This window comes from Sphaerodactylus townsendi, linkage group LG13, assembly GCF_021028975.2.
Source record: "Sphaerodactylus townsendi isolate TG3544 linkage group LG13, MPM_Stown_v2.3, whole genome shotgun sequence".
In the NCBI taxonomy this organism is placed as follows: domain Eukaryota; kingdom Metazoa; phylum Chordata; class Lepidosauria; order Squamata; family Sphaerodactylidae; genus Sphaerodactylus; species Sphaerodactylus townsendi.
In genome coordinates, this window is record NC_059437.1 from 56,474,054 (window position 1) to 56,497,925 (window position 23,872).

General features: G+C 57.0%; 1 protein-coding gene across 1 annotated transcript in view; it reads left to right on the forward strand.

Annotated features, from left to right (window-relative positions):
• ACACB (acetyl-CoA carboxylase beta) overlaps positions 1-23,872 on the forward strand; it is a 54,147-nt gene that overhangs the window by 17,486 nt on the left and 12,789 nt on the right. The window contains 21 exon segments of the mRNA XM_048513881.1: positions 6,128-6,291; positions 7,076-7,226; positions 7,637-7,740; positions 8,947-9,028; positions 9,211-9,356; positions 10,563-10,713; positions 11,351-11,485; positions 12,625-12,771; positions 13,408-13,596; positions 13,908-14,008; positions 14,986-15,074; positions 15,186-15,310; positions 15,975-16,088; positions 16,708-16,821; positions 16,984-17,073; positions 18,743-18,861; positions 20,861-20,998; positions 22,146-22,249; positions 22,335-22,364; positions 22,366-22,442; positions 22,769-22,825. Of these exon segments, the coding sequence (XP_048369838.1) occupies positions 6,128-6,291; positions 7,076-7,226; positions 7,637-7,740; positions 8,947-9,028; positions 9,211-9,356; positions 10,563-10,713; positions 11,351-11,485; positions 12,625-12,771; positions 13,408-13,596; positions 13,908-14,008; positions 14,986-15,074; positions 15,186-15,310; positions 15,975-16,088; positions 16,708-16,821; positions 16,984-17,073; positions 18,743-18,861; positions 20,861-20,998; positions 22,146-22,249; positions 22,335-22,364; positions 22,366-22,442; positions 22,769-22,825 (2,427 nt within the window).

The window sequence follows — 23,872 nt, forward strand, 5'->3', positions numbered from 1 at the left end:
CCCCCCCCCCACCCCCCCCCCCCCCCACCCCCCCCCCCCCCCACCCCCCCCCCCCCCCACCCCCCCCCCCCCCCACCCCCCCCCCCCCCCACCCCCCCCCCCCCCCACCCCCCCCCCCCCCCACCCCCCCCCCCCCCCACCCCCCCCCCCCCCCACCCCCCCCCCCCCCCACCCCCCCCCCCCCCCACCCCCCCCCCCCCCCACCCCCCCCCCCCCCCACCCCCCCCCCCCCCCACCCCCCCCCCCCCCCACCCCCCCCCCCCCCCACCCCCCCCCCCCCCCACCCCCCCCCCCCCCCACCCCCCCCCCCCCCCACCCCCCCCCCCCCCCACCCCCCCCCCCCCCCACCCCCCCCCCCCCCCACCCCCCCCCCCCCCCACCCCCCCCCCCCCCCACCCCCCCCCCCCCCCACCCCCCCCCCCCCCCACCCCCCCCCCCCCCCACCCCCCCCCCCCCCCACCCCCCCCCCCCCCCACCCCCCCCCCCCCCCACCCCCCCCCCCCCCCACCCCCCCCCCCCCCCACCCCCCCCCCCCCCCACCCCCCCCCCCCCCCACCCCCCCCCCCCCCCACCCCCCCCCCCCCCCACCCCCCCCCCCCCCCACCCCCCCCCCCCCCCACCCCCCCCCCCCCCCACCCCCCCCCCCCCCCACCCCCCCCCCCCCCCACCCCCCCCCCCCCCCACCCCCCCCCCCCCCCACCCCCCCCCCCCCCCACCCCCCCCCCCCCCCACCCCCCCCCCCCCCCACCCCCCCCCCCCCCCACCCCCCCCCCCCCCCACCCCCCCCCCCCCCCACCCCCCCCCCCCCCCACCCCCCCCCCCCCCCACCCCCCCCCCCCCCCACCCCCCCCCCCCCCCACCCCCCCCCCCCCCCACCCCCCCCCCCCCCCACCCCCCCCCCCCCCCACCCCCCCCCCCCCCCACCCCCCCCCCCCCCCACCCCCCCCCCCCCCCACCCCCCCCCCCCCCCACCCCCCCCCCCCCCCACCCCCCCCCCCCCCCACCCCCCCCCCCCCCCACCCCCCCCCCCCCCCACCCCCCCCCCCCCCCACCCCCCCCCCCCCCCACCCCCCCCCCCCCCCACCCCCCCCCCCCCCCACCCCCCCCCCCCCCCACCCCCCCCCCCCCCCACCCCCCCCCCCCCCCACCCCCCCCCCCCCCCACCCCCCCCCCCCCCCACCCCCCCCCCCCCCCACCCCCCCCCCCCCCCACCCCCCCCCCCCCCCACCCCCCCCCCCCCCCACCCCCCCCCCCCCCCACCCCCCCCCCCCCCCACCCCCCCCCCCCCCCACCCCCCCCCCCCCCCACCCCCCCCCCCCCCCACCCCCCCCCCCCCCCACCCCCCCCCCCCCCCACCCCCCCCCCCCCCCACCCCCCCCCCCCCCCACCCCCCCCCCCCCCCACCCCCCCCCCCCCCCACCCCCCCCCCCCCCCACCCCCCCCCCCCCCCACCCCCCCCCCCCCCCACCCCCCCCCCCCCCCACCCCCCCCCCCCCCCACCCCCCCCCCCCCCCACCCCCCCCCCCCCCCACCCCCCCCCCCCCCCACCCCCCCCCCCCCCCACCCCCCCCCCCCCCCACCCCCCCCCCCCCCCACCCCCCCCCCCCCCCACCCCCCCCCCCCCCCACCCCCCCCCCCCCCCACCCCCCCCCCCCCCCACCCCCCCCCCCCCCCACCCCCCCCCCCCCCCACCCCCCCCCCCCCCCACCCCCCCCCCCCCCCACCCCCCCCCCCCCCCACCCCCCCCCCCCCCCACCCCCCCCCCCCCCCACCCCCCCCCCCCCCCACCCCCCCCCCCCCCCACCCCCCCCCCCCCCCACCCCCCCCCCCCCCCACCCCCCCCCCCCCCCACCCCCCCCCCCCCCCACCCCCCCCCCCCCCCACCCCCCCCCCCCCCCACCCCCCCCCCCCCCCACCCCCCCCCCCCCCCACCCCCCCCCCCCCCCACCCCCCCCCCCCCCCACCCCCCCCCCCCCCCACCCCCCCCCCCCCCCACCCCCCCCCCCCCCCACCCCCCCCCCCCCCCACCCCCCCCCCCCCCCACCCCCCCCCCCCCCCACCCCCCCCCCCCCCCACCCCCCCCCCCCCCCACCCCCCCCCCCCCCCACCCCCCCCCCCCCCCACCCCCCCCCCCCCCCACCCCCCCCCCCCCCCACCCCCCCCCCCCCCCACCCCCCCCCCCCCCCACCCCCCCCCCCCCCCACCCCCCCCCCCCCCCACCCCCCCCCCCCCCCACCCCCCCCCCCCCCCACCCCCCCCCCCCCCCACCCCCCCCCCCCCCCACCCCCCCCCCCCCCCACCCCCCCCCCCCCCCACCCCCCCCCCCCCCCACCCCCCCCCCCCCCCACCCCCCCCCCCCCCCACCCCCCCCCCCCCCCACCCCCCCCCCCCCCCACCCCCCCCCCCCCCCACCCCCCCCCCCCCCCACCCCCCCCCCCCCCCACCCCCCCCCCCCCCCACCCCCCCCCCCCCCCACCCCCCCCCCCCCCCACCCCCCCCCCCCCCCACCCCCCCCCCCCCCCACCCCCCCCCCCCCCCACCCCCCCCCCCCCCCACCCCCCCCCCCCCCCACCCCCCCCCCCCCCCACCCCCCCCCCCCCCCACCCCCCCCCCCCCCCACCCCCCCCCCCCCCCACCCCCCCCCCCCCCCACCCCCCCCCCCCCCCACCCCCCCCCCCCCCCACCCCCCCCCCCCCCCACCCCCCCCCCCCCCCACCCCCCCCCCCCCCCACCCCCCCCCCCCCCCACCCCCCCCCCCCCCCACCCCCCCCCCCCCCCACCCCCCCCCCCCCCCACCCCCCCCCCCCCCCACCCCCCCCCCCCCCCACCCCCCCCCCCCCCCACCCCCCCCCCCCCCCACCCCCCCCCCCCCCCACCCCCCCCCCCCCCCACCCCCCCCCCCCCCCACCCCCCCCCCCCCCCACCCCCCCCCCCCCCCACCCCCCCCCCCCCCCACCCCCCCCCCCCCCCACCCCCCCCCCCCCCCACCCCCCCCCCCCCCCACCCCCCCCCCCCCCCACCCCCCCCCCCCCCCACCCCCCCCCCCCCCCACCCCCCCCCCCCCCCACCCCCCCCCCCCCCCACCCCCCCCCCCCCCCACCCCCCCCCCCCCCCACCCCCCCCCCCCCCCACCCCCCCCCCCCCCCACCCCCCCCCCCCCCCACCCCCCCCCCCCCCCACCCCCCCCCCCCCCCACCCCCCCCCCCCCCCACCCCCCCCCCCCCCCACCCCCCCCCCCCCCCACCCCCCCCCCCCCCCACCCCCCCCCCCCCCCACCCCCCCCCCCCCCCACCCCCCCCCCCCCCCACCCCCCCCCCCCCCCACCCCCCCCCCCCCCCACCCCCCCCCCCCCCCACCCCCCCCCCCCCCCACCCCCCCCCCCCCCCACCCCCCCCCCCCCCCACCCCCCCCCCCCCCCACCCCCCCCCCCCCCCACCCCCCCCCCCCCCCACCCCCCCCCCCCCCCACCCCCCCCCCCCCCCACCCCCCCCCCCCCCCACCCCCCCCCCCCCCCACCCCCCCCCCCCCCCACCCCCCCCCCCCCCCACCCCCCCCCCCCCCCACCCCCCCCCCCCCCCACCCCCCCCCCCCCCCACCCCCCCCCCCCCCCACCCCCCCCCCCCCCCACCCCCCCCCCCCCCCACCCCCCCCCCCCCCCACCCCCCCCCCCCCCCACCCCCCCCCCCCCCCACCCCCCCCCCCCCCCACCCCCCCCCCCCCCCACCCCCCCCCCCCCCCACCCCCCCCCCCCCCCACCCCCCCCCCCCCCCACCCCCCCCCCCCCCCACCCCCCCCCCCCCCCACCCCCCCCCCCCCCCACCCCCCCCCCCCCCCACCCCCCCCCCCCCCCACCCCCCCCCCCCCCCACCCCCCCCCCCCCCCACCCCCCCCCCCCCCCACCCCCCCCCCCCCCCACCCCCCCCCCCCCCCACCCCCCCCCCCCCCCACCCCCCCCCCCCCCCACCCCCCCCCCCCCCCACCCCCCCCCCCCCCCACCCCCCCCCCCCCCCACCCCCCCCCCCCCCCACCCCCCCCCCCCCCCACCCCCCCCCCCCCCCACCCCCCCCCCCCCCCACCCCCCCCCCCCCCCACCCCCCCCCCCCCCCACCCCCCCCCCCCCCCACCCCCCCCCCCCCCCACCCCCCCCCCCCCCCACCCCCCCCCCCCCCCACCCCCCCCCCCCCCCACCCCCCCCCCCCCCCACCCCCCCCCCCCCCCACCCCCCCCCCCCCCCACCCCCCCCCCCCCCCACCCCCCCCCCCCCCCACCCCCCCCCCCCCCCACCCCCCCCCCCCCCCACCCCCCCCCCCCCCCACCCCCCCCCCCCCCCACCCCCCCCCCCCCCCACCCCCCCCCCCCCCCACCCCCCCCCCCCCCCACCCCCCCCCCCCCCCACCCCCCCCCCCCCCCACCCCCCCCCCCCCCCACCCCCCCCCCCCCCCACCCCCCCCCCCCCCCACCCCCCCCCCCCCCCACCCCCCCCCCCCCCCACCCCCCCCCCCCCCCACCCCCCCCCCCCCCCACCCCCCCCCCCCCCCACCCCCCCCCCCCCCCACCCCCCCCCCCCCCCACCCCCCCCCCCCCCCACCCCCCCCCCCCCCCACCCCCCCCCCCCCCCACCCCCCCCCCCCCCCACCCCCCCCCCCCCCCACCCCCCCCCCCCCCCACCCCCCCCCCCCCCCACCCCCCCCCCCCCCCACCCCCCCCCCCCCCCACCCCCCCCCCCCCCCACCCCCCCCCCCCCCCACCCCCCCCCCCCCCCACCCCCCCCCCCCCCCACCCCCCCCCCCCCCCACCCCCCCCCCCCCCCACCCCCCCCCCCCCCCACCCCCCCCCCCCCCCACCCCCCCCCCCCCCCACCCCCCCCCCCCCCCACCCCCCCCCCCCCCCACCCCCCCCCCCCCCCACCCCCCCCCCCCCCCACCCCCCCCCCCCCCCACCCCCCCCCCCCCCCACCCCCCCCCCCCCCCACCCCCCCCCCCCCCCACCCCCCCCCCCCCCCACCCCCCCCCCCCCCCACCCCCCCCCCCCCCCACCCCCCCCCCCCCCCACCCCCCCCCCCCCCCACCCCCCGCCCCACCCACCCCCCCCCCCCCCCACCCCCCCCCCCCCCCAACCCCCCCCCCCCCCCACCCCCCCCCCCCCCCACCCCCCCTCCCCCCCACCCCCCCCCCCCCCCACACCCCCCCCCCCCCACCCCCCCACACCCCCCCACCCCCCAAAGGTTCGCCACCACTGCGGTAGGCAGAGTGATTTAAAATCCTTCTATCAAGAAAGTTCAAATCTGTTTGATGGGAATGATGCAAATTAGTCAAAGTTGCCTATTATAATGTAATTCTGCTTCCAGAATCAGACAGTCATTCCGCACATGCAGAATAATGCACTTTCAAACTGTTTTCAATGCTCTTTGAAGCTGTGTGGAATAGCAAAATCCACTTGCAAACAGTTGTGGAAGTGGTTTGAAAACGCATTATTTTGCATGTGCGGAAGGGGTCAGAGTTTCCAAAGCTTTCTGAATCTTTGGACATGCAGTGGGCGTAATCTGAAGAGAGAAGGGTGTGGAGTGTAGGTGCCAGGACCATTGGAAGGCTGGGAGTGTGTGTGTGTGTGGGGGGATTATTTTGTCCAAAGCTCTTGTGGACCACCACCTACAGACAATTAACAGTAAGCAAAAAAGCACAAAGTAGTCAACAAGCACAAAGCTAATAAAGCCAGGCTAAAAAAAAAATCCCTCCCCAGTTGGTGGAATAAGGAGTCGGGTGGTGCAGGGATGAAGCCCAGCCATTCTGTGGTTTAGAAAAATTCATTGGCCGCAGCTGTCTGTATTGGCTAGAAAGTGTGGTTGGGGTTGGTTTGCTTTGGTCTAATTCTGTCGTGCCAAAAGCTTCACCAAAAAAGAAGAGCCATACGCATGATAGCTTAGTGTCTTCCAGATCCTGTGCTGGATTTCGCAGGACTGTTGTGCCTTTCTACACAGAAGTTCAGAGAGCTTTTTGTATTAAGAGAAAGCTCTTTTCATGGGACAAAAGGCCACCCTTAGGGGAACAGATAGGTGGGATCCAGCTTCATGTCTGCTACATTTCAGTTGCTAATCTCCTTCCCCCCACATTTGTCTTTTTGTGTTTAGGGTTTCAAGCCCAGCTCTGGCACGGTGCAGGAGCTGAATTTCCGCAGCAACAAAAATGTCTGGGGCTATTTCAGTGTGGCAGCCGCTGGTGGTTTGCACGAGTTTGCAGATTCCCAGTTTGGACACTGTTTCTCCTGGGGAGAGAACCGCGAGGAGGCCATCTCGTCAGTATTAAGAACATTGAGCCCATTTACAAATGCTCCCGGGATGCTTGTTAGCTTTGAGGCGAGAACTATATGTATCAGTCCTTCTCCTTCTCCCCTCGGCTTCTTCCCTCACAGTCGCGCTCTAGTAAGCCGGGACCTGTCTCTGATTATGGGTGATGAATGCCCTCCCCTCGGTATTGCAGCAGTTTCTCAGTAGAATGCAGGTTGGAGCAGAAAAGCTTGTAGCATAATTGGGTTGACGTTCTAAAACAACTTGTCAGGCACCAGGTGAGGTGTTGGTTACAGTCTGTGGGGCTTTTGCCCAGCAAGGCTTCTGATTGGCCATTTGAGATTTGATCAGCTGTGTGGATTTTTATAAACCTTGTTTTGACAGCAGCCTCCTCCACAGCGCAAGGATCTTTGGTGTGTGACTGACGGTAAGCTGTGGCAGCCATTTTGTAACTGGCTGTGCCTCCTTGGGCAGCCATTTTGTGGCTGTTCCGTGTCAGAATTTCAAAGGTGCCTTAAAAAGATTGTGGAGCCCTATAATTAGATTTCACAGGAGAGAGAATGAGATGCTGCTACTAGTTTTGTACTCTAAAACATGTAATTCCAGCCCTGAAATTTTGTGATGTTTTAGGAATGATGAAGTTTTAACTGCTCCATGCATAATTTTGAACAAATGAAGTTACCTAATTGACAAAGGCAAATTTGGGGGGTGGGGGTGGAAGGGACTGGGTGTCGCTTTTAAATCTTTCAGCACCTCCTAAATGTATTTTAATCACCTGTCTTGGTTTTTTAGGAATCTGGTAGTAGCTCTGAAGGAATTGTCAATCCGAGGGGACTTCAGAACGACCGTTGAGTACCTGATCAAACTTCTGGAGACTGAGAGTTTCCAAAATAACGAGATCGACACCAGTTGGCTGGATCACTTGATTGCAGAGAAAGTGCAGGTAGTCAGACTGCAGGAGCGCAAAGATACTTGTACAAAGCGTCAAGCTCATCTATGTCTGTATCATTTATAATGCCTCTTGTCCCAAAGAGTTAAAGGTAGATAATAGTAGAAAACTGTGGTGTACCACTGAGCAGGTGATGGCTGTAGACTGCTAAAACCTACTGCCTCACACCATATCCTATCCCTCAACCTCCATTTATTTGCTGTAAAGCCCAAAGGTGTGGCCCGGTCTTCTTCACCCCCCTTCATTCATCCTTGAGCCCACAGGTGGGAAACAGCTGGTAAATGCACCCATTTCAAGACAGTCTTTTCCTGAGGCTACGAGGGTTTGAATGTTGGATGCAAGTTCTGAATTCTGGCCATGTGCATGCAGAATCCACTGTCATTTTTCTTTCTTCTGCTGTGCAGGCGGAGAAGCCAGATACCATGTTGGGGGTAGTCTGTGGTGCTCTCAACCTAGCCGATGCTTTGTTCAGGACATGTATGGATGACTTCTTGCATTCTCTTGAAAGGTACAGAGCAATCTAGAGACATGGGGTGGGATTGAATTCCTCTCTTGTTTCTGTGTACCCCCCTCCTACCCACCGAGGGCTTGGTGACTTCTGATTAATGGTGAATTATTGTAGGAATATGTTTTCTATTGTGGGCGTGTGCTGCAGTGAGCTGTGATCAAGCTAGAACAGTGGTGATGAACCTTTTTGAGGCTGAGTGCCCAAACTGCAACCCAAACCCCACTTATATATCGCAAAGCGCCAACAGGACAATTTAACCTGAATACTAAGGTTTTAATTTAGAAAAACCAGTTGGCTCCAAGGCACACATTACTTGTGAGTAAGCTTGGTGGTAGTTGGTGGCTTTGCTTTGAAGCATAAGAACATAAGAACATAAGAACAAGCCAGCTGGATCAGACCAAAGTCCATCTAGTCCAGCTCTCTGCTACTCGCAGTGGCCCACCAGGTGCCTTTGGGAGCTCACATGTAGGATGTGAACGCAATGGCCTTCTGCGGCTGTTGCTCCCGATCACCTGGTCTGTTAAGGCATGTTAAGCAACCGTGCAACGCTTCGAATGGGTGAGTCATAACCCTAGGAGGGTTTAGAAGCAAGCCCCATTGCCAGCAATCAATCTTACTCCCAGGTAAAGGATTGCGCTTTAGTTCTTCCCATGAAAATCAGTGGGGTTTAACAGCACTTAACAGGGTTCCCTACATGTCGTGCCCAGCGGCCCAGGCCAGCCTAGATGTGGGGGGCGATTTTCCAAAAAAAACCCCCACATGACGAATTCTGTGCGCGCGTGCCCACAGAGGGCTCTGAGTGCCACCTCTGGCACCCGTGCCATAGGTTTGCCACCACAGATCTAGAAGTCTCTGTACCACAAGCCCATATTGTACATGCATTAAACTTGCACCTTTTAAATGTGGCTAATACTACGGTCTAACAATATGTTGAATGCCTGTTTCTGAGGTCTGGGTTTCTGCTGCTGGTACTGAAACCAGATCACTTCAGATGGTAGCTGTGCCGGTCTGCCGTAGAATGGTTGGATTTGAGTCCCAGATTTTCAGGGAATGAACTTTTCAGGAGCAAAGTTTCCTTCATCAGGGGTCAGATATATGAAGGCCTGAAGCATTTTGCGATACACTGTTTAGTATGATGACCTGTCTCAAGTGGCGTTGAAGACCCTGATGAATGCAGCAAATTAAAAGGATTGGTTCCTCTTTCAGGGGCCAGGTCTTGCCAGCCGATTCGCTTCTGAACATGGTTGATGTGGAACTTGTTTACGAAGGGCTGAAATACGCTCTTAAGGTAATGTCCCAAAGGGTTGGCTCCTGGGATGGAAAATATGTTTTAGCTGGGTGGAGAGAAAGAGAGTACTCCCCCTCTCCCCACCTCCCACCCCCCACCCCCCACTTTTCAATAGATGGATCTAAATCTGAGCCATTTGGAGGATGCAAAAACTGCCTTTCTCTTCTGTGGTCTTTGGACAGGTTGCCCGGCAGTCACTTACTACCTATGTGCTCATAATGAATAATACCCACATTGAGATTGATGTGCACAGGTTGAATGACGGGGGACTTCTGCTGTCCTATGATGGCAACAGTTACACCACGTACATGAAAGAAGAGGCTGACCGGTAGGCAGAGAGCCCTTTCCCTTGGTCTGTCTGTGTATCCCTTTCAGCAGTTCAGTCTGGATGTCAAACAGCAAGTGGAGTTACGTACAGCATGTGCATAAAGGGAGTTTATTATGTCTGGCTTCTTCTGTGTAGTCCTCCTTGAGTCCCACCCGGAAAGGAGGACTTTAAATGATACGATGCTCTGTTCTCTTTCCTCTGCCCTTCCGCCCATCTTGTGCCCCTGATTCCCTTGCTGGCTGATGCTTCCCTCTCTTACCCCTTTTCCAGATCTCTCCTCGGTACCCCTTTTTCCTCTTTGGTAAAACTTCCCCTTGTCCCTCTTCTCTGCTGAAACTGAGGCAACACACATTTGGTGACATGATATATATATTGTGTGTATATATATTGTATATAGATAGTGTTGTGCACCGCCCAGAGCCCTTTGGGGATATATATATATTGTATATAGATAGTGTTGTGCACCACCCAGAGCCCTTTGGGGATTGGGCAGTCTATAAATTAAAAGAATGAATGAATGAATGAATGAATGAATGAATGAATGAATGAATGAATGAATGAATGAATGAATGAATGAATGAATGAATGAATGAATGAATGAATGAAATCCATGTAAGGATATTTGAAGGGATGTCATGTTGGTGAGGGAGCAAGTTTGTTTTCTGCTGCCTCAGGGACTAGGACACGGAGTAATGGGTTCAAGGTGCAGGAAAAGAGATTCCACCTAAACATTAGGAAGAACTTCCTGGCTGCCAGAGCTGTCCGACAGTGGAACTTACTGTCTCGGAGAGTGGTGGAGTCTCCTTCTTTGGAGGTTTTTAAACAAAGGCTGGATCAGCATATGTCGGGAGTGCTTTGATTGTGTGTTCCTGCATTGCAGGGGGTTGGACTTGATGACCCTTGGGGTCTCTTCCAACTCTATGATTCTATGACTGAAATGGACATGGACTTGCCATGGCTTAATTCCATCCTCTCCTCCTTTGTCATTATTTGTTATGAGACTAAACTCTGGCAGAGCCCCGCCTTCTAGTACTTGAAAAGTGTCATGCACTTGGACAGGGATATAGAAATAGAGGTTGTGGCAGTTGTCCACCATTTGGACTGAATGGCACGTGGCAAAAAAAGAATCAAGATTGGCAGGTGCTGTTTTCTGCCCCAGGCAGCCCCTATTTCCTCCCTCTTTCTCTGCCTCTTTTTCACCTTCAGGTACCGCGTCACAGTGGGCAATAAAACCTGTGACTTTGAAAAGGAGAATGACCCAACTTTACTCCGGTCCTCTTCTACTGGAAAGCTGCTGCAGTATACTGTCGAAGATGGCGGCCACGTCTACGCGGGTCACAGCTATGCAGAAATAGAGGTAGCCACAGAACCTTGGGCAACTGAAAAACATCTGCCAGGATTTTACAGATCTACCCTGCCCTCAAAAATGTGATGTGGCAATTGTTTGTTAAAGGAAAAACAAATTCAAGTTGTGTGTGGTGAAATTCTGCTTTTGCTTGGGTGAAGTAGGTGTGAGACAAAAAATGATGCCAAGAAATAAAACCCCTGTATCTGATACCAGTAATAGCAGAGAGCATTTATATCGCACTTTGAGTATTCGGAGTGTTTCATGCTGTGAGGAGAGATTGCGGTCTTCCCTCCTGCACTGTGTTCACCACCGGCTGCAAGGGAGGGCTGCTTGCCCCGTCCTTTGGGCTCCGTGTGTGTTTCCCACCTCTCCAGCCCCGCAGTTGTTTCTGCTGATGAAAGTAGTTTAGGAAGGAAGCCTGAAGCCCCTTTTACAGCATTCTGAGAAGTTTTTAAGGGCATGAACAAGAACTCTCTCTATATATGTATCTTGAAAGGTGTGTGTTCTCAGGATGCTGAAGGCATCTTCACCCACGTTGCATGTTCTCAGAGACATGGAATGAACACAGGCCTCTCTCTGCCCAGGCAGAGTCAGATCCGTCAGAAAAGTCAGATCCGCTGCTGAATGTGATGTTGTCTCTAATAAGGTCATGAAGATGGTGATGATCCTGGAAGTGGAGGAGTCAGGTGTCATCCACTACATGAAGCGCCCCGGCACTCTGCTGGAGGCCGGCTGCATCATAGCGAGACTGGAGCTGGATGACCCCAGCAAAGTCCATCTGGTGAGTGAATGGAGGACAGCCAGTAGAATGGCCTGCTGGCCATTTAAAAACAATTGCTGGTGGTTTTGCCGTCCAAAAACATTTGGGGAGGGTATTTTTCTTAGGTTTTGATTCCTTTGAGTGGTTTTGGGAATCGGTTCCAGCCAGAAAATGGGGTAAAAATCAGCAGTGTTTATATCTTATATTCTGATAGTCAAATGTGAGCTCATCTGCAGACATTTAAATCCATGGATTGGGGCCCGTGCTGACGAAAAGCAGATAGTTCTGCAAATGTGGGGAACTCTGCAGGATTGCAGAAAAATCCGAAAAGGTTTAAAATACACATTGCGGGTTTAAATTCTTCTCCCAAAATAGAAGCGTTGTCTCTTGTAGAAGTAACTTTTGTGCCAGCTAACTGGTGCGCGTGGTCGCAGTGGTGCGACCGCACTTGGAGTCCTGGTCGCCGCATCTCAAAAAGGATATCGAAGAGATAGAAAAAGTGCAGAGAAGGGCAACGAGGATGATTGAGGGACTGGAGCACCTTCCCTATGAGGAGAGGCTGCAGCGTTTAGGACTCTTTAGTTTGGAGAGGAGGCGGCTGAGGGGGGATATGATTGAAGTCTATAAAATTATGCATGGGGTAGAAAATCTTGACAGAGAGAAATGTTTCTCTCTTTCTCACAATACTAAACCCAGGGGGCATCCATTGAAAATGCTGGGGGGAAGAATTAGGACTAATAAAAGGAAACACTTCTTCACGCAACGTGTGATTGGTGTTTGGAATATGCTGCCACAGGAGGTGGTGACGGCCACTAACCTGGATAGCTTTAAAAAGGGCTTGGACAGTTTTATGGAGGAGAAGTCGATCTATGGCTACCAATCTTGATCCTCTTTGATCTGAGATTGGAAATGCCTTAGCAGACCAGGTGCTCAGGAGCAGCAGCAGCAGAAGGCCATTGCTTTCACATCCTGCAGGTGAGCTCCCAAAGGCACCTGGTGGGCCACTGCGAGTAGCAGAGTGCTGGACTAGATGGACTCTGGTCTGATCCAGCTGGCTTGTTCTTATGTTCTTATGTTCTTAACTAGGCCTGGGTTTACTCCCAATTTCCCACTGCTGTCCTGAAGGTTTTTCTCTCTCTGCCCCCCGATATCTGCTGCAGGCCCAGCTACATACAGGTGGACTCCCTCCGCAGCAGACCCTGCCCATCCTTGGTGAAAAACTGCACCAGGTCTTCCACAACGTGCTGGAGAACTTGATGAATGTCATGAACGGATATTGTTTGCCAGAGCCGTATTTCAGCACCAAGGTGAGGACATTTCCTTAGGGCAGTGATGGCAAACCTTTTCGAGACCAAGTGCCCAAATTGCAACCCAAAACCCACTTATTTATCGCAAAGTGCCATCACAGCAATTTAACCTGAATAATAAGGTTTTAGTTTAGAAAAAACTGTTGGCTCCGAGGCACACGTTACTCAGGAGTAAGCTTGGTGACTCAACCGTGCAATGCTTCAAATGTGTGAATCATGATCCTAGGAGGGTTTACTCAGAAGCAAGCCCCATTGCCATCAACTGAGCTTACTCCCAGGTAAAGGATCATGCCCAGGCTAGCCTATATGTGTGTGTGTGTGGGGGGGGATTTTCCACCCCCTCCCACATGATGAACTCTGTGCTTGAGTGCCCACAGAGAGAGCTCTGAGTGCCACCTCTGGCACCCATGCCATAGGTTCGCCACCACTGTCTTAGGGGCTCTTCCTGAGAACAGAGTCCGCTGGAAGCACCTGCAGAAGGGTGGCTTATTCCTTCTAAACTGGGGCAATTCTGAACCACAGCTCTACCTTACAAGAGAAGTTTCTTCCATTTCTGTGGGTTGAAAGAACAGAATAAAAATGTTTGAGTTTCAGATCTGCACATCATGGATAATCCCCGTTTATTTTTGGACTCAGGTCAAGGAATGGGTCTGCAAACTGATGAAGACCCTCCGGGACCCCTCCCTCCCACTGCTGGAGCTGCAGGAGATCATGACGAGCATTTCTGGCCGAATTCCACCATCTGTGGAGAAGTCGATCCGGAAGGTGATGGCTCAGTATGCCAGCAACATCACCTCTGTGCTGTGCCAGTTCCCCAGCCAGCAGGTGAGGGCCACACCTGTATAACACTGTGCCAGTTTCCCTAGGCACTAGGGCAGGGGTCTGCAACCTGTGGATCTCCAGATGTCCATGGACTACAATTCCCATCAGCCCCTGCCAGCATGGCCAATTGGCTGATGAGATTTGTAGTCCATGAACATCTGGAGAGCCGCAGGTTGCAGACCCCTGCCCTAGGGAGACTTGACTGGTGTACAGCTGTAAACAATTCATCCTGTGTGAGAGTGTTTGATGAGCTCTTAATCCCTAGCAATGTCTAGTTATCTCTTTGCCTTGCTATCCTTTCTTCTCTCTTCAAGATCGCCAGCATCTTAGACAGCCACGCAGCCACCCTGCAGCGGAAATCTGACCGTGAAGTCTTCTTCATGAACACGCAGAGCATTGTGCAGCTGGTTCAAAGGTGAGGTTGGGGGAGGCCATTCCAGCAGCCCCTCCTGTCCCTGGGCCCCCCGCCTTTTCTCTTTCACCTCCTGCCTCAAATTAACTCCCATTTCTTACCCACAAACTGTAATGTTCATCAAACGTTCTATGAACTGATATTTTCCTCAGAAGTTGGAGTGTTTTTAATGTTCTGTGGCATCACAGCAACTCAGCCAGTAGCTGGAAGGGGGGGGGGCAGGTGTAATAAGTAAGCACCTATCAGTCATACCTGCCTAAAGGTGAGGGAATGGCAGGCCCCTCTTGTCCCAGTGCTCTCATGATGATATGAATTGTACTTTGACTCCTTACCCTTCAACTGCTTTTTTATTCATTCATTCATTCATTCATTCATTCATTCATTCATTCATTCATTCATTCATTCATTCATTCATTCATTTATTTATTTATTTATTTATTTATTTATTTATGGGTTTTGTATACTGCCCTATCCCCGAAGGGCTCTGGGCGGTGCACAGCATAATTTCCTCACACAGCATATACAAACAAAACCCCACTAAAATTAGATTAAATTAAAACACAGCAGTAATATTAATATTTTAATAATAAATATTTTAATAATAAATTTTAATATTAAAGTGCATGTCTAGTCAGCTGATGGCGGATTCTCAGCACAACATTCCCTTTCAAGATACGATTTTTGTAAAAATTCAAGGGTCGTTCAGCAAAGAGTTCGCTCGCTGGGTTGAGGAGGGGCTGTGGCTCAGTTGGGAAGCATCTGCTTTGGATACAGAACGTCCCAGGTTCGATCCCCGGCATCTTCAATTAAAAGAATCAGGTAGCAGGTGATTCAGAATAAGGCAGCTCCTTGTGCTTTTTATGCCCATCCTGCTCGATCTGTGTGGTCAGCAGGTTGAACTGGTAATATATGTTTTCACTGTGGAAGATGTTCAAAACGAGCCCGGTTGCCTCGGCATCTACTGTCTGCTCTCTCACCAGATACCGCAGCGGCATCCGAGGCCACATGAAATCTGTAGTGTTAGATTTGTTGAGGCGATACCTGCAGGTGGAGACCCAGTTCCAGCAAGGTAAAGCTGTGTGTGTGTGTGTGTGTGTCTGGGTTGTGCTCAGGGCTTTCAGGCAGCTGTTGTAAAGGCTGTCTCTCAGTGACGAGGGCTCCTTTTATTTCCCTTTTGCAGCTCACTACGACAAATGTGTGATCAACCTGCGTGAGCAGTACATGCCCAATATGACCCCTGTCCTTGAGTGCATTTTCTCCCATGCCCAGGTGGCGAAAAAGAACCTCTTGGTGACCATGTTGATTGTGAGTAGAAGGGAGAGGCTAGGATGATGATAGGACTTTCTGGGGGATGGGTGGGTGGGGGGAACGAACACTTCTTGGGAGAAAGTGGGCTTCCTTTTGTGACCCTCCCTTGGGTGGTTTCTTAGCAAGCAGTTGCCTGGACCACACACTGCTAAGGAAGGGACCTTGTTTTAGAGCCAATATTGCACACACACCCCTCAGCGTTGCTGCCGCTGCAGGAGCACAGAGAGGCTTGTTATTTCTAAGCACTTTCTTTTGTGTTGATTTCTCGATATATCAATAGAATCCAAAGGTTGGTATGTTTTGGCTAAGCCCATGTGAGCAGGCTTCTTTTTTCCCACTTGAAGGAGCCAACAGCATGGAAGGGGCGGGGTGAGGGGGAAGGTGTGGATGGCACTTGAAAGGAGTGGGAAGTCTGGCAGTGGGTGGAGGGAATATGTCCTGCCCAAAGCTATGCTCACTGCTTGGTCTGGCGGCGAAGCTAAATTAAAACTGTGCTAGAAGTGATCTTGCTTGCCTCGGGGAGAACAAAAAGTGAAAGCGATGCTTGAAGAAATACATCCGTACGAGAAATCTTGTTGTGACGAACATTCACTCCCCCACACGTAGCAAACATGTTGTGCATAATCAGCCTGGGTTTGTGTGTTCCCATCGTTGTATGCAGGACCACCTTTGTGGCAGAGACCCTACCCTGACCGATGAACTGATGGCTATTCTTAACGAACTCACACAGCTGAGCAAAATGGAGAACTCCAAAGTCGCTTTGCGGGCCAGGCAGGTCAGTCTGATGTTGTGTGGCTGTTTCCAAAGCAGGAACCATTCTGGAGTGACTGGTTTTGCCGGCTGAGCCCCATGTCTGAGACTGGCAGCCACAGAAGCACACAGTTTGTTCCGGGCGTCCTTGGGAGATTTGGGCTGGCTTTTTCACAGGACCCCCTTCCCGTGCCACATGTGAGGATGCTTTTGAATATGAGATTTCAAAGCAATTTCTAACAATGTAGGTAACATAAGATATTATACATAAATATCTACATTGGGGTGTTGTGGGGTTTTCGGGCTGCATGGCTGTGTTCCAGTAGCATTTTTCTCCTGATGTTTTGCTTGCATCTGAAGATGCCAGCCATAAAACGTCAGGAGAAAATGCTACTGGAACACTGCCATACAATCCGGAAACCCCACAACAGCCCAGCACATATCCTTCTCTTTCCAGAGTAATTCCTTTCCCCCCGCCCCCCCACCTCGCATAGCTTTCTGGACTTAATAACCAATTATTTATTTAAAACATTTTTTATGCTGCCTTTCTACTCAACTAGAGTTTGCAAGTTTCAGAATTCCGATCACAAAATCCCCCCCCCCTTTGTGGTGCTTTTGGCTTACTGAGTCCCTTCCCTCCCCAGGTACTGATTGCCTCTCACCTCCCCGCTTATGAACTGAGGCACAACCAGGTGGAGTCCATTTTCCTCTCGGCCATTGACATGTACGGACACCAGTTCTGCCCTGAAAACCTAAAGGTTGGCCTTGCTTACTTCCACCGTAGCCTCCTGATCTTGTGAGGCACGTGGGGGCTCAGTGACGGACCACCAGGCTGTATCCCTGGTTGAAAAAGCACTGTGGGCCCCCAGGGTCGGCCTAGAAGTTGTTCTAATTCCTTTCTGCTCCTTCCTTCCTTTCAGAAACTGATCCTTTCAGAAACCACCATCTTCGATGTCTTGCCCACTTTCTTCTACCACTCCAACCAGGTGGTTCGCATGGCAGCTCTTGAGGTAAATGAAGGACGGCAGGAGGTTTGCCTTTGGGGATGATCCCAATTAGATGCCAAGTGGAAAGTCCCGAAGGCCGAGTCCAGCTGCTGTTGGGCTCGGGGTGGATGCACAGGAGTTTGGAGATTGCTCTGTGAGGCCACCTGCACCCTGGAGGAATATGTATGTGAAGCAGTCAGGTTATTTGGTTTCAGACCTTGTTTGTAGGGTGAGTAGGCGAGTTAAGAGCTTTGTATCAGCCACCCTCAGAGCCAGCAATAGTGCGGCTTCCGTTTCAGTTGGTGATTGACTGGCCCCTGCCTGCCCTGTCCCTTTGGCCTGGGTGGCTTCACGGCAGGCTCGTTGGTGGCCAGACTTTGTGTTGCATTTCAGTTTTTCTTCCTGTGTGACTGTCAGGTCTTGAGACTGAAGTCAATAAGTAGACTCTGGTGGCTGGCTCGGAAGTCTTTATTGATAACAGCAAGTACCTAGCTTTCGCCAGGTACTTGCTGTTATGAATAAGAACATAAGAAAACACCTGTTGGATCAGACCAGAGTCCATCTAGTCCAGCACTCTGCTACTCGCAGTGGCCCACCAGGTGCCTTTGGGAGCTCACGTGCAGGATGTGAAAGCAATGGCCTTCTGCTGCTGCTGCTCCTGAGCACCTGGTCTGCTAAGGCATTTGCAATCTCAGTTCAAGGAGGATCAAGATTGGTAGCCAGAGATTGACCTCTCCTCCATAAATCTGTCCAAGCCCTTTTAAAAGCTATCCAGGTTAGTGGCCATCACCACCTCCTGTGGCAGCATATTCCAAACACCAATCACACGTTGCGTGAAGAAGTGTTTCCTTTTATTAGTCCTAATTCTTCCCCCCAGCATTTTCAATGGATGCCCCCTGGTTCTAGTATTGTGTGAAAGGGAGAAACATTTCTCTCTGTCAAGATTTTCTACCCCATGCATCATTTTATAGACTTCAATCATATCCCCCCTCAGACGTCTCTCTCCAAACTAAAGAGTCCCAAACGCTGCAGCCTCTCCTCATAAGGAAGGTGCTCTAATAGAGATTTAATAAAGAATTTAATAAAGAAAAATTTAATAAAGAATTAAGCCAGTTCTGCCCAACTATGAAAATACAGTTGCCTTTATCCCCTCAAGAGTTTCTCACCATAAATCCCCCCTCCCCTGTTCTCATGAAATGGGAGAATAAAACAACAGAAAGAGAGATGTTTGGGAGTTGAGCATCTCAAAGCCAGCGCAGCAGTGATAGTTCTCAGCCACCTGCGACCCCCTCCCGCTCGGAAGGTGCCAGGGTTGCTTCGAGTTAGCTACAGTTGCAGGCATCAAAGGAAAACAAAAGGAAAGGAAATAACATATCAGAAGGTGAAGACACTTGCCCTCTGCCCGCAGCCAGGTGTGAATCTCCGCACCCCACCTTGCCCCTTTGATGGCAGGAGAAACATATCCTGACAGTGGCTGATCACAGCTGCTCCAAACGGGTCAAACGTGCCCTTGAAGATTTCATAGGAAAGATCTCGCAGGCTGGACAGTGGATCCAACCGTTTATTGTTTGTGAATCCCTTTGTTCTTAATCCCCTCCTCCTGCAACATCCCTAGATTTAAATTCCGCCATAGTTTCTCCTATGAGAAAAGAGATGCTGTTGTCATTACCTGCTGGATTCTCTTCCTTGCCAGGTGTATGTGAGGAGAGCCTACATCGCCTACGAACTGAACAGTCTGCAGCATCGCCAGCTAACAGACAGCACCTGTGTGGTTGAGTTCCAGTTTATGTTGCCTTCCTCCCATCCAAACAGGTAAGCAAGTGCCAGCTGGAGTGAGTGATGGTCCGCTCTCTTCTGCATGCAGGGAAGGATCTTTGATTCTGGATAAAACTGGAAAAGGATGTATCTTTTAAAACCCCAAAATATAGCAGGTGGGGGGGGGGGGATGATGAGCTCAAGGGCAGGATATATGATGCCTGCATTTGGAAGATCCCAGCACAGAGTCTCTGCCGGCAGATCCTGGAGGGTCATCCTTGAATGGAGGAGGCCGTGCCAGTCTGGGTAGACCAGTGGCCTTCCGAAGTGTAAGGCAGTTTCACTTTGTATGTTTTTGCAGAGGCAGCAGCCCCGCCCTGAGCAGGTAGAGTGTCAGAATCTTTTCTTGCAGCAGCTTGAGCAGCAATTTTTATAAAGCAAAATAATATTGCCATAAATGCTTGGTTGCCCCCCTCTTTCCATTCCCCCCCCCTCTTCCTTCTCTCTAAATTTGCTGGGAAAATTCTGTGACGTGTGCGTGCGTGTGCCGGGGGGGAGGGGTGGCAAAACAGGGATTCTCTTTTCCTGCATCATGAACATAAGAAGAGAGAGGGAAACGGTGTGTCCTGAGCTTCTCAACAGCAGAAGAAATCTGAATGGAAGTGGCCAGGTGTTGTCTTGAGAGGTTCAAAGGAACTGTTTTCATCCAGCACCATCAGTAGGAACGTCTGCAAGCCTAGGGGAATGAGGCCAGCCTGTGATTCTCTGTCTTGCCTCATTTCATCTCCGGCTGGAAATTGACTTGGCTTCCTCAAGCACCCCCGGCCCTTCATAACTGTTCCTGCGGGATGCCCGTTGCATTATCCCTCCTGCTTACGCTGACGCTTGTAAGCTCCCCCCATGACTCTTTTTTGTGAGCCCCGATCCAACCTGTCTTTTCTGTCCTCTGCACCATTTAGAGCTTTTAATGCCGATTAACCTGAACTTGCCGTGTTTAACCTCCAGCACCTTGAGCAGAGCAATTACAGAGAAATTGGGACGGGTGTTATTGAGGCTGTCCGAGATGCGGGTGGGGGTAAATGCAGGGGTGTGACGGGACCCTCTCGATTTCAGAAATCATAGCAAAGTGCCATTTGTCAGTTTGCAGAGCCAATTCCTCCTCCCTGCAAGGTTTGGGGTTGGCAAAAAATTTAAATCCTGGCAAAATATGCATTGATGTAGCATGTGTTGCAGTAGCCGTGCAGAGAAGGTGCTGAGGCCGTGCCACCTATGCTTGGGGAATATGGCAAAGAGACCTGCCCGGTGCCAGCGAGCTAGACACAGCTGGCCTGTCAGAGGGGTCTTGTGATTCCTTTCCATCTGGGAGGGGGAGGGAGGGAGAGGGAGAGAGAGAGAACAGACACATACCTCTTTGCCTGTCAGGTGCTTCCAGTGAAAGGCCTGTTCTGAGAAATGGGGACTGCAGGTAAACAGCATCAGAGTCCAAAATGGCCAGAGAGGGATGCCCTTTTCACAGTGATCAGGCCCATTCCCTTTGTCACTTCTGGCCAAGCAGGTTTTTCAGGCTTTTGAAATAACAGCAACATGTGATGATTCTGTTCATCATAGGGTTGAAACGTGGGTTGAGTGCAAAGGCCACAAGTGCGGGCCCCTCACTCAAACCACCTTTGACCCTGGCAAGGCAAGTCCTGCTAAAAGAGGGCTGGTCCCAGGTGCTTCAGTGGTCCTTCGGAGTCTGATGGGTCACCCAGGATAAGCGCCAGGGCAGTCGAGTGGCCAGAGCGCTGGACTTGAACGCAGGGCAGTCATTCTCTCTTATTCTACCTACCTCAGAAGGGACAATGCAGTGTTTACCCCTAGGAAGACTGGTGAGGTAAAACTGTGACTGATGGAACAGGTACCTGAATGAGGCATCAGCCTGCCCTGAGTTTTTAAATTATTATCTATTACTCCTCTCAAGAGAATGGGCATAACTTTTTGAGGTGTGGTGCAGCCCAGTGGCTTTGCGACGTCTGATTTTTGTTCTCCTTTCCTTTGCCGTTTGCCTTGTTGCCAGGATGTCACTGCCAGTCAGCATCTCCAACCCAGACTTGGCCCGGCACAGCACGGAGCTGTTCATGGACAGTGGCTTCTCTCCCCTCTGCCAGAGGATGGGGGCCATGGTGGCTTTCGACAGATTTGAAGACTTCACCAGGTAGCCCAGCAAAGGTTCTGGAGGAGGGCGCTCGGCTTCTGGGTGTGGGGCACGTCTTGCTGTGTGGGCTTAGTGTTGGTTCTCCAGAAGCAAAAAAAGAACTTTGTGACTGAAGGTAATCTGTAGCATATTAAACAGATCAGCAAATATATACAGTCAAACCAATACTAAAAAGTCTGAGGCCAGCCAAGACTAAGAAACATGGACTGTATATATAGTGACACAAGGCAATTAACTAATTGGTATATGCAGTTAGTTTGAGTATAAAGTCAATAGATAATTCATACACCGTTCATAAAGATTATTCATAAAGATATATTGTGATTATATTATAATGTTTATGACATCTTATACAATGCTTTTGAGAATTTGTTAATAAGTACAGTCCCATTACGCTTCTTAGGTTGCCTAAGTGGCCTCATTGTATGTTTTGTTATTACCTTTATATCCAGTTAAATATTACTTTTAATATAATCACAATATATCTTTATGAATAATCTTTATGAACGGTGTATGAATTATCTATTGACTTTATACTCAAACTAATTGCATTTATTTTATTTTTATTTATTTTTCAAATTTCTAGACCGCCCCATCCCCTAGGGGCTCTGGGCGGTGTACAGCACAATAATGATAATATACAATAAAACAGCTTCGAAACAATTGAAACCTTTTAAAAGCAGCTATAATAAAAACCAACAAATATAATGCAAGTTAAAACTACATTTTAAGATGGCATCCCGTAATCCCATTTTCAGACCCTCTCCCCATCAGAGAGGGAAGGGCAGTAAGTCCCAAGATGGCAGAGGCACAGATATAAAGGCTTCATGGGAGAAGGTGTGTGGAAAAGGGGCACCCATCATATACCACACTAGTTCACATTGTCTTTAGCGCCACTATATATACAGTCCATGTTTCTTAGGCTTGGCCGGCCTCAGATTTTTTGGTAATCTGTAGTATCCATTTCGTGGTTGGCTCCGCCTTTTGTGACAGATATTTCGTGGGTGTGTCCACCATGCTGTGTCAGAATTCCAGCGGTGCCCACAGACTCAAAGAGGTTGGGGACCCCCGGCTGGACAGATTGCTTCCACATTTCAGTCTCTCATTTCAGCCTTAATAAATCCATTCCTTTTCTCCTTTGTGCCAGAAACTTTGATGAAGTGATTTCCTGTTTTGCTGACCCCCCCTCGGAGAGCCCTTTGTTCAGTGAAGTGATTACAATGCCCACTCGACGAAGACGCATAAAGCAAGGTGCTGAGGGCGGTTGGCTGTCACCTTTTCCCCGTGAACCCGGGTGCTCCCCACCTACTAATCCTGCCATGTTGTGATTTTTCAGAGTGTCCGAGAGGAACCCATCCACATCTTGAATGTTGCTATTCGGTGGGCCGATCACTTTGAAGATGAGGAATTGGTGCCAGTCTTCAGAACTTTTGCCCAGTCTAAGGTTCACGGCTGTTTCTTGGCATTTGTAGAAAAAAACTAAAGGCCTGTGGTTGCCCATTGGTCTGCCCTCAATTCCCACTCAATAAGACTAGCAGTCATAGACTGCATAACTTGTGAATTGTCTATAACATGTACACTTGTGGGGCTGTATCTCAGTGGTGCCCCAATGTACCGTGTTTCTCTTGTACATTAATAAGTACATTCATAAGTACTAGTCAACACTTTTACAATTGCTTCCCTAATCTCCACAGGGATAGCTGTTAACTTGATATTGAAAACACAATGTTTTTGTGTCTCTGTTTTACATGTTTTTCTGTTTTTCTACAGAACAATATCCTTGTGGACTATGGACTCAGAAGAATCACATTTCTGATAACCCAACAGGTTAGTAAGAGTATGCTTTTTTAATGCTTTTTTGTTAAGTTATTTAGGATATTTTTACGCAGCCTCTTTAGAGTTGTGTGTGAGGTGGTATAAAACAACCTTATAATATTGAAAACAAGCCCTTACAGGCAGGTCATTGAACACAGACAGCATGAAAACTATCCTTAAACAAAAGTGGACCGTGAAAAATCTGGTAAGATAAAACCGGCCTGAAATGGATGGCCCAGTCTAGCCCAGTGGCATCAGGAGCACAGCAGTCAGCCCTGGTTTGTACTTGGATGGGAGACCACCAAATAAATCCAGGGTTGCTTCTTTGAGAGGTGCAGGTGTAATGGCAAAACCACCTCTGAGAGCATCCAAGGTTCTGGAAACCCCATGGAAGGTTGCCGTAAGTTTTCTGCAACTTGGCAGGATGTTCTACCAACAAGATAAAAACCTTAATTCAGAGCCTGTCTAAAAGGGTGTGTGTTGGCCTGTTGTCTGAAAGAAAGTAGGTGCCAAGTGAGCTGCAAGTGGGAGGCTATTCCAGAGGCCACCACAGAAAATGCTGTGTCTCCAGCTGCCTCTCATGTTGCCAGTGAAAACAGAGAAAGCAGAGCGTGGGAGGCAGATTTTAACCGGTGGGCTGGACGGTATGGAAGGAGGTGTTTTTTCCTCATCTGTCTCCTCATCTGTTGGTGTCTTTTGCCAGTGGATGAAGACATAAGAAGAACATAAGAAATTTCGTTTTGTTTGGTATACCTCCAATTAAAGTCATTGGCCTCCTCCCTAGATCTCACGTTGCATGTTTGTGTTTGATTGAATTATTTTATAATTTTAAAAGATGTTCAAATGGCTTTACCGGTGTTTTTTTATGCTTACCAACCTTGGCTGCAATCTAATTGGGGGAAAAGGTGGGCATAAAAATGCTTTAAATAAGCAGGCAAGTGCTGGATCCGGCCATAATGAGGTGCGCAGCAGGCTGAAAGCCTCCCAATTCAGGGCCCTGCGTCTCTTGTTAAAAGAGCTCAGGTAGCAACTGTTAAGAGCCGCCTTTCTGTGCTGAAA